This window comes from Callionymus lyra, chromosome 4, assembly GCF_982586985.1.
Source record: "Callionymus lyra chromosome 4, fCalLyr1.hap1.1, whole genome shotgun sequence".
In the NCBI taxonomy this organism is placed as follows: Eukaryota; Metazoa; Chordata; class Actinopteri; order Syngnathiformes; family Callionymidae; genus Callionymus; species Callionymus lyra.
In genome coordinates, this window is record NC_141821.1 from 32,490,173 (window position 1) to 32,507,099 (window position 16,927).

Consider the following 16,927-nt stretch of genomic DNA (forward strand, 5'->3'; position numbering starts at 1 on the left):
TTGATACCACTGCATGAATACGTTGATTATTTTTTATCGATTTGATATAAACACAATCAATATATACTGTATAATACATTTAATTCATACCATGTATTTCTACTACTACAGAACTACTGCTCGTCCTGTACTTCTAAACAATCGGAGTTATCTTAAATGTACAATGATGTGTTAATTTATTCATCATCAAATACCTGAACATTTAAGGGCCATGGCTTCTTTAAATACCAACCTAAAATACATTTTTGAAAAAATGAATTGGAACTGTCTTCACTGTGAGAGAGAACGTGGAGCAAACGTGAGCAGGAACACAGAGACCAGTCATGATGCAGTTCGGACTACAAGTCGGTCAGTGTTGAGCTCCTGCGGATGGTTGTCTCCATCATGCGGCGAAAGACCGTCAAAAGACGTCTCACTCCTTCAGCGATATTTTAAAGCGTCGGTCCCAGATAAATGAATGGTTTAGAGCAGACCTGGGCAACTTGGGGCCCTTTGACTGTTTTTATGTGTTTTAGATTAAATCTAGGAATTAGGAATTTACACATTTATTTTGTAGTAGTAGGATTTTTGCCCCATGCGTGTGGTATTTTGTTAGTATGTATAGCTACTTAAAAATATTTAAGTATATATAAAAAGAATATTTGGATTTTTTTTATTACCTTTCGCTCCTCTATTATTTTATTTTGCTTGATGGCCCCTAACATTAGACCCTGAGGGCATGTAATAACCCACCACTGCTTTAGAGCATTATAAATTAAAACGGGATTTCTTGTATGTTTCTTTAAGCATTAAGTAAAAAAATATTGTTCTGTCTATATGTTCAAGAAATAACCAATCAAACAAACACATAAATAAACAATAAGGTCAGCACTTAAAGTAAAGTCCACAAAAAACTCATCCAGCTCTTCTGAAAGCAGACGCATTCAAGGTTCAACCCCTTCATCTCTTCCAACTGGGTAAGATTTTTTTTTTAGTTATTTAGGTGACAAAAGATTATTCGTGTGTGTATGGCTTACGATGGCTGGGAAAAAAAAGAAAAATAAATATAATTAAAATAAGAAAAATGGGGATTACAATTTAAAATATTGCGACGGAGTGAAATATACTAGTTATGAATAAAAATCATTATATATAACGAATAAAAAGGCAATGTTAAATCTGAATACAGATACTGTCAAACTTAATGTTTAGCTCTATCTTAATTTGTCTCAAGGTAAAGGTTGTTGATGTTGTTTTTTTTGTGTTTTTTTGTTGTTTTTTATTTTTCGTATTCTTTTTTTTCTTCTTTCTTTTTGATTTGCCTTTGTATTACTGTGTTTCTTGTATCTACCTGACGGGTGACTTGAATAGGAGTACCTTGTTGTATGTATACTACATATTATGGATATGCCATCTATGATTGATGTGAATTGACAATAAAGTTCAACAAGAAAAAGGCAACGTTAACTTGGCAAAATATCAAAAATTTGTATGAAAAAAAATAAATTCTGACACACTTAAATGTGCAGCAGAGAATCGTTCTTACACTCATAGAGGATCTTTGCGCGCACAGAGCCGAAGGGACGTAGTTACGTACGAGTTCAGCCGATATGTGACGAAGTGGAACGTCCCTGCCAGAGCTGCTCTCCACGAACCCTCTCCCGGTGCAGCGTTCCACCCGCTCTTTGTCCCCGACGCCACAGCAGCTGCCTTCCCCTTTAAGACGAGAACCCCTCGCTCTCATTTATTTATACAGTGTAATGTCGGCGGGCACGAGCGTGGACTGGAACGTGAAGCTGTGGAACATTTAGCTGCGACACCGGCGTCTCTCCGGGAGAGTGTGTCCCGGTGTTTGTCCGCCGTCGACAACAACAACTGTCCGGGACAGACATGTCCTCGCCGGGAGCAGACGGTGGTCCGGGAGCGATGGATACACGATGAAACTCGTTTAGGAAAAACCTCGCCACAAACGTCACCATAGTGTCATCTTGAGAGGTGAGTGACGGGTCACATCTGGCTCGACTAGCAGGTGTTTGTTTCCAGGTGTGTCGCACTTATTCCACTCCGTGTGTGTCTGGGGGTTATGTTCCCTCCACGTCCCCCACCCACCCGCATCATTCAGAAGCTCTTATGTAACCCACTGAGAATTCCCTGAGCAACACTTCCTGTGCAGGAATTCTTGAGTTCGGCAGGAGCGCCAAGTTCAGGTCTCTTGAAAGTGATCGGAACCAAGCTACGTCATCGAGGAGGGCAGGTGCCTTCAGAGAGCATTGTGTCATAACTGCACGTTCTTCATGGTAATGTCTTGGTTCGGGAGACTCTCGGAACTGAGTGTAGAGACATGGTGTTTGTTGTGAAGCAGAACCAGAACTGCTTGTCAAGTCTCATCAGGACCACGGGCTGCCAAAGTTCCCAACCAGAGCCGCTGTTATGGTAACTAGGCAGCCAAAGACCACTCAAGAGTTTCAGTCACTCCCCCCCCTGACCGCCTCTTATATTTCTCCTTGACCCACTTTTAAAATGGACTACACCAGACTACTGCATCAGAAACTCATACCTAATTATTTTTTCAAATTTTCATTTTTCATTCATTATTTGAGATAATACAGTTGTTATTGAATGCAACTAACTTTATTTTTTTTGAAAATCGTTGATAAATTAGTCTATTTTGTTCACTAACAAGTAACAACCCTTTTCAAATGTACCTTTCACTGCCAGGACTAGCCACCTGTCAATCGAAGGTGAGGGAGGAAGTAGAAAGTTGATGTTGATCTGTAGTTGCTCTAATGCATCATGGGAGCTCCGTCACATCGACACGTTTGTGTTTGTCCAACAGATGTTTTATTTCTCCTCCACAGAGTATTCCACCATCTTCTCTTCAACGTGGATTAAACTGGTGTCTCCGTCATGACGTCACCAGACTCCCCCCCTCTAGTCTCTCCATCCCCATGCCCAGCCCCTCCTCCATCCCTCCCATCCTCCCCTACTCCTTCCTCCCCAGCACCTTCCACCTCCTCCCTCCCAGCCCCCCCATCGCTGCCCCCAACAGGAGAGGTGATGGTTCTGGCTCTGGGAAGGAAGAAGCAGAGGGTTCTGATCGCACTCTCCATCTTGCCCAACTTTTTCCTTGCATTCTTGCTCTCCTCGGACCCCCTGATCACCCTCTCCTCGCCACACCACTGCCACCTGCCGGGACCCCTGCCCTCGCCGGAAGTCCTCAATGCCTCTCTCCCCTGGGAGAAGGGTGACCGACCCGGGGACAGCGGCGGCCTCTCTCAGTGTAAACAATACGCCAATGGCAGCCAGTCGTTGGTGGTGAACTGTGAGTCTGGGTGGGACTACAACGTCACAGAGGGCCTGAAGAACAACATTGTTACAGAAGTAAGTCCAATCTCTCTTTGCATTTTGGTTTCGCCCTGGTTCTGTTATTGTTTATGTTCAATGTCAAGGATGCAGTATAAATGAGGGATTGTTTCCGGGCCTCAGGTTGGAGCTCTTTCGTTGGCATCAGGCTGTGAAACAATTGGATGCGGTAAAAGTCCTATAAATTCCAGTTAAGAAAAACACTACCTTCACTCTCATAGGTTGTTTGGGCTTTACTTTCTGCAGTGAAGATTTGTGTTAGTTTTGTGTAATTTAGTAAATTGATGGAGGACTTGAGTCAAGAGGACAATTGAAAATCTAGTTTAAAGGTAGCACCATCAGTTCACATTTTATCATCCACCATTCACACCTCTAGGGATGGGTACCAGTTTAGACATAAACAGTTGTATTCATAAAACAAAAGAGATGTTGATACTATGTTTAAGTTTGGCTTAATCAAAATCTTAATTTAACAATTGGAAAACACAAACATTTGAATTTTTTTTTCCAATAGCCAATACATACAGCAATTTTTTTTATAAAAAATAAAAAAATAATAAAAATAAATAAAATAAGAACAAGAACATAAAGGGAAAGAACAAGATGACACAATCTAAGTCTAAAGATAAAGACAAAGAACATAGATCAAAGAAAAATAACAAAGACAAAAGATACAAAGACTAACATAGAACAGAACATCCAGATACTTTCACTTCACTCCTGCCCCCGAACTCAGAATTGTACAATTTAATAGCTCGATATATATTTATATATATATATATATATATATATATATATATATATATATATATATATATTATATTTATATATATATAAATATAAATATAAATATAAATATAAATATAAATATAAATATATAAATATAATATAATATATATATATATTATATTTATATATTTATATTTATATTTATATTTATATTTATATTTATATTTATATTTATATTTATATATATATATATAAATATAAATATCCTGGTACTGTAGATTTATTCACCACTGTTTATGACGAGAACTCAAAGCTAATCCACAGCACTATCACTCCAGGCGAACCCCAAAATGTTAAATATTGGAAAATTAAAATAAAATGACAAATTTATTGTAAATAGACTTAATGATCATTTTGTTACATCTGCTAAAACATAGGAACACTGGTTTCCATCCCTTTTGCCCATATAGCGTTTTCTTTTATCATTAACGTACGGCGGAAATATAGAAATATATTGTGTTCGTCAATAGGATTTCGCCAAAGCTCAACCATCTTTGATAAGTAAAATTATATGATGATTCCAAAGATCTATTTCAAATACACCCTTTCTGTGGCCTGTTCTTCTATTTTTACTTGTCGTGGGCGCCACACCCAGATCTCCAGTCACTGGTCTCGGGCCTGTTTCTCCTCCCACACCAGTGTAGTCTGCTGTATATTCTGAACAATACGTTCAGAGATGTTCGTGTGAAGAGAAAAAATTCAATCTTTTGAATCCATATTCTGCCATATGCTCGAACAGATGCTGGTGCTTCTCTGAAGTCAGTTTTTAGCTCAGGGTGTGTGTCTTTTTTTTCTGCTGTGCTGGCAGTCTGTGGAAGAAGCAGGGCGGTTTCTGATCAATATATAGTCACACCAGGCTTCAAGAAATCAGTCCTGTCACGATCTGTCCCTTTCATTTATATCTTTGTTTTATTTAACATTGAGAATGAAAACTAGAAATGATCTTAAACATGGTGTCAGCAAGGGGTCTCATAACATCACACACAGAGAAAGTGTGTCTCCACCTTAGAGACAAAACCCGACTGGGCAGTTCAGCAACTTGTTTGTTTGCATTTCTTGTTCAAACCCTTGACATTACTCAGGGCTGGTATGCTCCTCTTTGCCGGGCCGACTGGCTTGCGTTGTAGTTGCTCTGCCTTTCAGCAACAGGATGACTGATATTACTTGACAGGCGTCTCTGTTTCTGTGCTCCAGCTCCAATTACACAAGGCCTTTTTAGCAGCGCCCCTCTGCTCCAGCTCTTCCCCGATCATTAAAATGATTCTGCAGATGGCATTGTCCGCTTATGGAACGGCTCAGCGTGATTAAAAGTGTTTATTAAGTGATGAAGGTGATTTAACACTCGTGTCCTTGACTTTGTTCATCATACTTTATTAACGTCAGCATTGTAGATGAGTCGGAATGGATGGAAGCTAAGATCGCTTTCTGTCAGTGTCAGTGATGTTATTATGGCTGGTTATCAATCGAAATTGTTCCACACTGGTACTAACTCCACTCTAAATAAAATGACATTACACACAGTTTAAATCTTGCGTTTAATTTTTTAGCTATCCACTTCAAGACATTTTCTTGCAGGAAATAAAATAAAACATTTACAGTGCAAAAGAAAAAACACCAACAAATTATTCTGATATCCATCGCCTTCATCACGTTTTTCTTATGAAAACTCCACAGTTGATCAAGTTCTAATCATGTGTGGGTATCTAAACTCAGCACTGAAAGCATGTTTCGATACTCGGTACCAGGGCCGGGTCTAGACAGGCATGTATGAGGGGGCAGCCACAAATCTTGAGGGGGCATTGTGCTGTTACTTACTTACTTACATGTAAGTTTGAGGGGGCACAACATTTATTTGAGGGGGCCAGGCCCCCTCTTGCCCCTGCCTAGACCCGGCCCTGCTCGGTCCTTCAAAAGCATTTTGGTCAGTGTGACAAAAGAACCAGAGCTCAATACCCAGCCCTAGATGTTGTGCTTGGGTGTATGACAAAAATGGCCATGTTTATCTCTCCTTTTTATGCTCTTATAAAGATCTCTATTCGCAGAATGTATTGATCTTCATCAACCTCAGACTCTAAAACTGGTTCTACTACAAATTTTCAATGAAAATCAGCAATTTCGTTGCTACAAATACTTGAATGCATACAAAAAGCTAAAAACTGTTTTTAATTGCCTTAACTCCACAAATGTTCTTCATAATGTCCATCTTAATGGGAATTGACCGATGGTGGATTGGATTATATTGCTAAAGCTGGTTATTTAAATCTTATGTTTTTGTTGCCCAGTAATCATGACATTGCTCTGATCTCTTTCCTGTGGTTGCTTCTCTTCAGTGGGATCTGGTGTGTGATCGTTACTGGTTGGTCCCAGTGGAGGAAGTGTGTTTCATCCTTGGAGTATTGACTGGCTGTCTGGCACTAGGATTCACTGCTGACAGGTACCACACACACACACACACACACACACACACACACACACACACACACACACACACACACACACACACACACACACACACACACACACACACACACACACACACACGCGCACACACGCACACACGCACACAACCCTAAAGTCTTCACTGTTTATGTCACAACATCACCTCTCAACTACTGTTTTGTCAATGGATAGAAAAGCCAAGCTCATATACAAACGTCAATCTTTGGCTAATGTGGTTTGTGACAGTCTTGTCGTAATAGCTTACATTAAACAAATGAGATTAAACAGTTTTGTAGCTTTAAGATCTAAGCAAAAGTGAGATTAACACCCAAAAATTAAACAGTTAAAGAAGATGTAAAAGATGATCAAACGGCCAACTAGAGATACTTAGGATGTGTTTTTTAATTAAGGATGTTGGTACTGATCCAGTAGCACTCAAAGAAATGTAATATTGTATGGTTTTGTAATTGAATGTTGCACAAGTTCTTAACAGACACTATAATCCAAATGAAAGATCCTCTCCTTAAGACCGCAGTCTTTTCTGCTGCTATAAAATGAAATTCCTATCATGGAATGTTGCTTTTACAAGTTCGTAAATTCCCTTTATTGTTAGATGTTTTATTCAGACGAATTTAATAAAAGTTGCATTCATTTCAACATATACTGTTCCATGTAATAAAGTGACATGTTTGTCAGCTTTGACAATTTACTTCCATATATTCATTCTAACAGTGTTGCACAATCAACCTAATGCTTCTGTATAGTTTACTTTCATTAGCCTGCTGCTAAAACATACAGTAAATGGATCATGTATGCATCTACTTATCCTTGTATGAAGCAGCCATTCTTTTGTGTTTCTTTGTAGGTCACCGTGTCAAATACTTTTATGGTTCATTGACTTTGGCACAAGACTTTTATGATTTGTTTTTGCTAAATCATAGTTAGTTCCTGCTCTCTCAGCCCTGACTAGACGGTTTCACTACTGCTGCTCGGATGGACTTGCATCAGAGTACAAATGTTAGTTGAGCTAGTAGTTAATTCAGATTTACAATTCTGCAAATTTTCAGTGTCATTTTTCTGAAATGCAGTCTTGGATGAACTTATAAAACAAGTTACCGTCTTTTGTCTTAACGCAAATTCGGTCTATAACCTGGTATGGTAAGTATGAATCCAAAAGGAGGGTGGGGATTTTCATTCTTCATCCATTCATCTGAGGACTATTTGGGTGTAGGACCTGTTGGTGAGGATGGACAAATTATTGCTGCCTTAAAGGTAGAAAGGAGGTAACGGAAGAAAATAGTATACACATTTAAAGGGTACAAAATTAACCCAACTCTCTTGACTCACTCACTCATTACATTTTCTTGCTGCTTTTGAGAACCACAAATAAGTGTTTGACTTGTTTTTTTGTTAATGCTTTGCTAAAGCAATATGCTAATATGCATAGTTAACTCATAAATATAAAATATAGATATCGTTAATTGTTTAATCGTGCATTTAAGGTGAAATAAAAGAAGGGCCCCTGGGATCCTTGCTGATCCACCTTTCACTGATTTTTATGCTGCTTTCATCTGGACACAAGTCTTACAGCCATGTTTTTGACTCTTCGTCTGTCGAGTTTCTAAATGTGTTTCAAGGAACTGTGATAATGTTGAGTTTGTGCTGAGATGGAAGTTAACTGCTGCCTGTGCAACAAATCTCCCCTCATCAGGAATATCTATAAATAACTGGTTCATTATGCAGGTCTGGAAAATACAGTTTCTTTTGTTCTGGGAGAAACATATGTTTTGTTTGTGCTCAATAAGCTTTGAATAAGCTACGTAACTAAACCAAGCTAGAACTGTGTTTCTTTAGCAAATACACACACGCACACGCACACACAAGAAATGCACATGAAATATTATGCACTTTCTCTGTTTGTCAAAAATAACTTTCCATCTCAGGCTATGGAAGCTTTCTTCTTATCCAGTGTATTATATGCCCCTCTATGCTGTTCATATTCACTGTCAAGGATTTCCAAAAGTCTAACAAAGTGTGTACACAAACGAAGAAATCAGGAAGACGCCTTTATTGTTTTATCATTCTTATCAAGTCATCATATGAGCATCCTACCAGAGTCATGACGCAGAAAACAAGTACTTGTCTTGCAGAATCTAGTTGAAAAATATCTCCGTATTCCCTCAGGCTGGGTCGATCCAAGTCTCTGCTGACCTCACTGACCCTCTCGGTGGTGTTTGGCGTGCTGGTGTGCGTGTCTCCTTCACCCTCCATCTTCATCGTGATGCGATTCTGCCTGGCAGCTGCGAGTGCCGGTGTCTTCCTCAACTTATACGTTGCACGTGAGTATTTAGCTAAAAACGTAATCGTCCATTCAGGAAAAGATTATTTATATTTTGTACCAGGGTGAGAATGAGGTGAAATTCTTCTGTTTAGTTTCTAAGTATGTCTAGAGTTAGTGGCTGTTTGAAGAATTGTTGCTCTGTTGTTTCTTCTCATCTATGTATGTAGTCAAAACAGCCATGAAAATAGACTTGTACAACCTTATTGACTGGAATACATGTTTTTAACCCCTCAACATGAATGTATTAACATGTTTTTTTTCTGCAACAGATTCTGGAGTTAGCTGTTCTCCTGATCTGTATTTATGGAAAATAATTAGTTTAATGGTCTTTGGCAACTTCACAAGTCTCTGTAAATATACATTTGGTTGTTAGTACCATGAGAAGTACCATGACTATATTTAATAAAGGCAGTGTACAAGTTAATATGTTTGCTTTAATATGAAGTGAGCATGTGGTGGATCTTAGTTCTAAAGGTTTCAGAGTCAGCGCTGCATTATCTGGAATAGTAGCACCAAGAGGGAAATAGAAATGCTTCTGGTGATTTCGCACCTTTTGAGTAGATTAGATAGATTTATGAGCCCTAAAAGAGGACAGATGGACGCGGATCCTGAATTAAATGATGATGAATGTTTTCGTGTGGCTCTCAGGCCTGGAGCTGTGTGAGCCGTCTCTCCGGCTCGTGGTTACCATGCTGGCCGGGCTGATGACGGTCGCCGGGGAGCTGTTGCTGCTGGCTGTGGCGCTCGGCTGCCAGTCTTGGAGGGGTCTGTTGGGAGCTGGCGCCGCCCCGCTGACGCTGTTCCTCAGCTACGGGTATGATATGTTTTCTAATTCGTCTCCTTAATCGCAGTCAAACTGAACTCCTGCTGTCTGACAAGTGAAGTGAAGCTTAAATGCATCAAAATCAGAAATGAACAGACCCTCTCTTTGACTGGACTATCTCTGACCTCTTCCATGAAGTTTGAAGAGACGGCACCTTTAATATTATGATGATTATTTGGGTTAAGTAGGTTCTTCAGTTGACAGAAACCCAGATCACCATGAACCAGAATAGCAAACCTTAAATGTCAAACATTGAAATCCGACGCCTGACATTTACTGCTGAAAATTCTTTACTTTTATCTCATGACAGCTTTCTGACTTGGCTGAAGGTATTATTAGTTCCATGATCCCTTGAAGAAGTTCAAGACTTTCAATTATTCAAAGGCTTGGAGTTGGATGTCAAAAGTGAAACCTATTTTTATGATAATCTTGTCTTTAACCCCCAAAATAAGTCATTGTTTCCTATATGGATAACATCACTAAATCCGATATCGTACGATGTCATTGAGTTGAGGTTTTAACAAAGAGAGAAATGACGATATTATTCCACTCCTTAATCCTCTCAGCCCAAGAACTCTTGTTTAACTTCAAGGAGTGGTTTAAATGGTCATTGTTGTGTACTCAATGTTTGAGTCATGAAACTTTGTTTTAAACCTTTGATTGTATGTTTTGTTTCCAAGTCAAATAAAACATACTGTAAATCTGTGCAATTGTTTTAACAAAATTATATTTTTACAAGTTCTGGTTTTGAATTTAAACTACTGATGATCCTACTCCCTCAATCATATTACCCATATACACTATTTATTATAGTTTCCCATTAATAATTCAAACATATTTCAAGACACTTAAAACACCATGAACGTTACCTGGTGGTGTTGTGTTCACACTTAATTCTTAAACAGCTACAAATGTGTGTTTTAATGTTTTATTAAAATAATGTACCTTTCAGGCCAAAGGAATCCGTTCATCTCCTTAAAGGGCCTCATTTCAGCAGACTGGCTGAGGCTTTGCGTGATTGTATTGATTCTTGTCCCGAGTCACACTGAGGCTTTAACTGGTGTCAGGATGTATTACAGCAGCTTTGTTTAAGGTCCTCCATTCCTCTGAGACTCCTGTTGCAGTCCTGCAACCAAATGAACAACGATTCCATCAGATCACTGGAAACCAATGTCAAGGAAAGGAGGAAGCGCTGCAGTATTCTCAGTGTTTATTGCAGTTGTTTATCTTTCAAGGCTGAGAAAGAAGTGAATCGTAATCCCATTCAAGAATCCTGAGTAAACCTTGGTAAAATTATGAGTCACTCTTTGATCCTTGATGTGTCTTGGCTTTCCTGCAGGATTCCTGGAGTCTTTCCAGAGTCTCCACGTTGGCTTCTCTTGTCTGAGCGATCTGTTGACATGAACGTCTTCACTGATAGAAGAAACACAAATAGAGATCTGAGGGATGATGAGAGCTTCACAGGTGTGTGATTTTGTGTCCTTTACACTCATGATATTATTGGCATACAGTTTATTTTCTTTAAAAAATAAGCATTATGCAGTACATATATAGACTCTGATATATATACTGTACATTTCAAGACCTGTATGAGGTACATTCATTCAAAGACATGTGGTTCATAATTTAAATACAACACATTTGATCTTCATTAGTTGGTTATATTGCTTGTGAGTGCCATGGTTTGAGTAACTACTCGGGTTTGAATTCCTGTTTATCTGCTGCAGAGCTGGATTCTGAGCCGGCCTCCTGCTCTCAGCCCAACCTGTCATTCCATGAACTCATCCATAGTCGGAACATCTGGAAGAACATGTGTGTGCTTGGCTTCACCTCGTAAGTCGCCCTACAGCCATTCATTTAGCAGCTCAGTTTAACGCTGACGTAACACGCATCCGTAGAGGGGTTTGACTTTGTGTCACCTCTGTGTGATAAAGGAAGGTGATGCCTGACTATGCAACTATTTGTCTCACAGATTCATCTCTCACGGCATCAGCCACTGCTACAGCTCTTTCCGAGGTGACGTCAGGGGGACGGCGCCCAGCTTCTACTGGACATATCTGCTGTCCGTGTGTGCAGGAGGCGGGGCCTGGCTGTTGCTATGGGCGACAGTTGACAGGTGCGGTCGCCGTGGTATCCTGCTGCTCTTCATGACGATGACGGGGCTGGCGTCTCTGATCCTGTTGGGACTCATGGAGTGTAAGAAAGTTTTTATGAGGTTCACCATTTCTTGGTTGAAGTCATGGTTCAAGGATTAACCGCTTTAAATCTTGGATCAGTTCATAAGATGTGAGGTTGTTTTCTGCTCCTTGTAAGACTCTCTAAGGTTCACTGTGCTCGTGAAAAATACATTCCAATCATCTTTGTTGGATTTATGGACGAAGCCTGCTCAAGACTTTGTCGCCTCCTAGTGGCTAAAGCAAGAGGCTACAGAGGCAGAACAGTGAACGCTGGTTGAGTTGTAGAAATTATTTCAATAATTAAATGTAAATTCTATAGGAATACATTACATTACATTGTGTGTTTGCATGTCTGTGTAAGCTTTTTGCTGACATTGGTCAACTTGGTTGTGTGTTTTCTATTCTTGAACATGAGTTTGATATTTAATTATTTCATGTGTGTGTTATGTGTATTGTTTACCTTATGTTTTGTGTATGTATGTTTTCACAAGGTGTTGACTGAAGTGTTTTTAAGTTTTATTTTAACATTAACATCGACAAATCTCTGCCTGCATTGATACATACAAGTTTTAATTCTAATAACATCAGCCTGGATATCTCAGATGAGTAACCTCATCGTTGTGTCTAATGTCTCTTTCAGATCTGAGTGAGACGGCCATCACTGTCTTCTCGGTGCTCGGTCTGTTCTCCTCTCAGGCCACCGCCTCGCTCTGCATCCTCTTCACTGCAGAGGTGATGCCCACCATCATCAGGTACTCGACTCCAACATGCATCTTTAGTACATATTTAGTACAAAAAGTGATTTATAGTTAATCATATTTGAAGCCAGTGTGAATGCTAGAGTTAAGTTCTTTTTAATATCAGTGTCAGTGACTCAAGCAAAATGTGTTCTTATTATTGTCTCTGTGTTGACGTGAAGATCTCCTCTGGCCACAGAGTTTACTGTGTTGCTGCACCTAATAAAAGCTTCTGTTCCTCCTCATCACTTTCATTAGGTTATTCTAAAATATGAACCTAATTGACCTCTGATATGAAAGTCCCAGGATGAGAATGTGTTGTTACATTTTGAATATATATTCAAAAGAAAGCCATGGATACAGACAAAAACGGATGAAAAATTATCTCTGATATTTCTTGGTCACAACCCGCAAACTCTGTTCTCATAAAAGTTTCACCATTTCCTGACCAAGCAAAGAGGACATATCCTCTGACATCTATTATTCATGTGTAGGAGAGAAGTGTACTGATTAAGCACCCTCAAAGTAGCAGCATGATTCACGTGTGAGAAGAGTTGGCGTGCAGGTGTCAAGGCAGCAGATGAATATACTTTCGAAACCTTTAATGAATGACTTTTTCTGATAGAAGTCCAAATAAGATCTAAGTGCAAGTCTGCCCCTTGGACTCCTGAGGTACTCGAAGTGCTAGGCAGGATCGCCTCTAGTCATCTGCGTGTCATATCTTATTTTTATTCTTCATTCATGTGTTTGCACTTCTTTCTTGGCGGTGCACGAAGATGTACATCCTGTATTTAGAAGCACATGTTTAATGTATGTCTTGCTACAGCTGTGCAGCATCCAAGAGATGAGTGGTAGACAAGAATGATATTTGACTGAAGTACATCTTTAGAATAATGAATGGATGAATATAACAATTAAAATGTACAAACTTTGATATATATATTTTTTACTTTTTTTAATGTTGGGTTTATTTAACCATTGCGTTGAATTAAATAAATTCTATATTAAAAGGTTTGTTTTTTTGATAATTTAATTATTTTAATAAAAAATATATATGTTCAAAATGAAGCAATATCGTTTTTACACATAGTTGATATTCTAAAAAATAAAAATAAAAAGATTTAATATAAAAATGTTTGTATAATGGTCCCAACAAACTATACCAAAAGAGTAGCGATCTAACTTTTAGCCAATCATGTGATACGATCACATGACGATGTAGAAGCTCTTTCGCTTCTTGAGATATTATAATAACATTTTTATATTGAATTTTAATGACTATGAATAAAATTAATATTGAATTTAGACAATTTATTTAGAATGATTGAGAATAAAATCAATAGAATTGCAACAATTCTATCATGCAATAAAAGTAATTCTTAATGCTTAGAAATCCCCCAAAACATAAAAAAAAACATTTAAATGTTTAATTAAACCATTCAATTTTTTAATGGCTCTGAGTAGAATTGTCACTGTTGTTAAAGCTAGTTTAGTTTTGCTTGTTGATTACTAGATTTAAGTAGTTTTGTAGTTGCATCTTGGCAGTTATATGATTCTTGTCTCTACAGAGGTACAGCAGTCGGCGCTGTCATGGCTCTGGGCTCTGTGGGCCGCCTCAGCTCACCACTAATGGACCTGAGGAACCACTACGGCTACTTCCTGCACCATGTGGTCTACTCCTCACTGGCGCTCCTCGCCGTCCTGTCCATCCTGCTGCTGCCGGAGAGCAAGAGAAAACCACTGCCCCAGACGCTGGCTGAGGGGGAGCAGTACAAGCGCCCCCCACTGGGGAGGAGGAGGCGGGACAATGTGCCTCTGCTGGCCACTCCAAATCCAGAGACCTAAAGTAGTTTCTCCGCTGGTTTGTCATGCAGCCGGAACATCTTCATCCAACTGTCCACCGATGGCGGTGCCGTGTGGGCGGAGTCAAAGGGCTGCGCTCTCATCCACGAAGGACCAGATACGCTTCCTAACATATCATCCTCAAGTCATTCCAAACGCTGGCGGTTTGGTGAAGCTGCCTTTACTTTTCCGTTCCTCCAATATATCCTCACACAAACCCACAAAGGTACACACAAGTGTCTTCATATGCTCCATGTGACACACCAGCACACCTACACTTCCGTGTGTCCTCAAGACTTTTGAGCGGACCTGTTTATGTTACATGTCGTCATTTAAAGTGTGGATTTGTGCTGGAGAGAAACTGTTGTAGAGCTAACATGTAGCCAGATCCTGTGACTCCTGTCGTTCGGTGTGAAGTGACAGTGGTTCAGTCTTTGTCCTGCTTCCTGCCCGACTGTTGTCATCGTCAGTGTAGACACGTCAGTCCATATTTAGCTTAACACAGGTGAAGATGAAGACGAAGGCAGGAGATTCTGGCATCTGAACTCAAAACGTTAGATATTTGCAAAATACACAAAAAGGATATTTATCAAAATATAATAAAGAAAAAATGATGACGTTATTTTCAATTCTAAAACATTTGAACTTGAAATTGTCCTACAATAATCTCTCAGACTTGCGCCTTCCTTCCCTGAACTTATAAAGTGTCATCATCAACTGTTGATCAATTAATGTTGTTAGTTAAGAGAAAAACCAGCTTGATACTGTCGCATAGCTAGTCAATAAAGTTGTTTTGTGGCAGCCGCCATGGATGTACCGGTAGAACCGATAAATACAGTGAAAATTAAAGAGAAAAAATCCACTTGCTTTTATGAGAGATGTGACACTGATGAGTCAGCAATATTTCTCACCAAACAAAAGTATTAGATAGAATTTGTACAATGTGTGCACATCACTTTATGGCCCGATGGAACATATTTTTCATTTGTAAATACTCTTATACATGTTTGATTAACAGCAGATGTTGTGCCTGACAAATGTCCAGATGATACACCGAGATGACTGCAGAGGAGTATCTATAGTATTATATCTATAGTACACAGTCATTTATTGCCTTAAAATGGCAGCTGTGACGACACTAAGCGACTTGACCAACGAGCCAAGTGTGAATAAAAGTCACGGTTTGAGGCATGAAACTGTTTTTATGAGGAAGGCGTCGCCACGATCTGCTCTGCATGTGTGAGGCCTCGACCATTACATGATGACCAGACCCTTTACCCATGTGTCAACTAACCAGCTCCATCACCAAGACGACCAATATCTTGAGTTGTAGCACCAAGAGGAAGTAACGATACTTTTACAAATATAGTTTTGATTTCAGCACGAAGTTTAAATGTCGCTTCAGGTAACTTTGAGTCGTCGGAACGATCCGGTCACATCAATGTCTCGATGCATGAGTCCTCGGTATCAGTTGGAAACAATACATTAGGAGTCTCTAAATATTGGTCCTTCGAAAATTGTCCAAGTTACTGATGTCAGATCTAGAGACACATTTGCTGATTAAAGAAATGCTGTAAATTATTATTTTTCAATGTGTCAATGTCAACTTGTTTGTCTAAAACTGTCCGAGGAACACATGAGTCACCATTGATTTCAAGTCAGAAAAAAACATTTTTGAACTTTATTATGACCTGCAATAATTTCCTGTTGATGTTTGAGTTCAAAACATTCTGTGTGGAGGTGAAGAGAGGCCTGATGAGTTGGTGCCGCCAGCGAGGGCGCTCTCGTCCATGAACCTCCTTCCTCCTGTGATCCAGTGCTGATTTTGCACAATTTTATTATCTTGAATATTATTTAATGAAGGACTGATGATGTCAGCTTTTGGAATTTGTTTCTCCAGGGGGGGTTGATTATAATCACTGGGATGTTCTTCAACACTGTTTGACGATGGGTGTGATGCCGTTTCTTAACCCTCATCTCATGTCTATTAATAAAATGTTGATGCATTTTGGAAGTGCTGCATTGCTGACCATTTCCTGCTGACTCGTGCATTATTAATATACATTTGCTTATCAAACCTTACCTTGCTGAGAGGTTCTTCACCTGCAGCTCAGGCAATTATCATGTCCTGATGCTTCATGAAACTTCTGCTGTAGGAAACTAATATGAGCAAAGTTAGGATTTACATACATTACTTACATTTATGGGTGTTGTGTCAACAGTATATTTCCGATATCATGGTCTTTAAAGTCACATTTGTACATCTCTGGAGTTCCTGGAAGTTCTATCAGTGGCGGGCTGTCAGGGCCAGCAAGGCCTTTTCTGCTGGCCTAAACATAATCAAAAAATAAATAAATTTTTTTAATTGTTTTTTTTCATAAATATGTATTAAATTATTCCTCATAGGCTTTTCTCTGCAGAGCAGCTGATGATGATC

The 16,927-nt window shown here is 39.3% G+C and overlaps 1 protein-coding gene across 1 annotated transcript; it reads left to right on the forward strand.

The window, feature by feature from the left end:
• Nucleotides 1-1,410: 1,410 nt before the first annotated feature.
• Nucleotides 1,411-16,504, forward strand: slc22a17 (solute carrier family 22 member 17). The gene is made up of 10 exons (XM_087789873.1): nt 1,411-1,974; nt 2,838-3,360; nt 6,462-6,565; nt 8,755-8,909; nt 9,560-9,725; nt 11,074-11,198; nt 11,462-11,567; nt 11,707-11,930; nt 12,552-12,663; nt 14,217-16,504. Exons 2-10 carry the CDS (start codon nt 2,887-2,889, stop codon nt 14,491-14,493), a joined length of 1,743 nt encoding a protein of 580 aa, XP_087645999.1. The 5' UTR covers nt 1,411-1,974; nt 2,838-2,886; the 3' UTR covers nt 14,494-16,504.
• Nucleotides 16,505-16,927: the final 423 nt, after the last annotated feature.

Excerpts from the sequence above, each read along its gene's own strand:
- slc22a17 (XM_087789873.1), top strand. The coding sequence starts at position 2,887 with ATGACGTCACCAGACTCCCCCCCTCTAGTCTCTCCATCCCCATGCCCA. Across the intron at positions 9,726-11,073 it reads ACGCTGTTCCTCAGCTACGG|GATTCCTGGAGTCTTTCCAG; the intron begins GTATGATATGTT and ends GCTTTCCTGCAG. Across the intron at positions 11,931-12,551 it reads CCTGTTGGGACTCATGGAGT|ATCTGAGTGAGACGGCCATC; the intron begins GTAAGAAAGTTT and ends TGTCTCTTTCAG.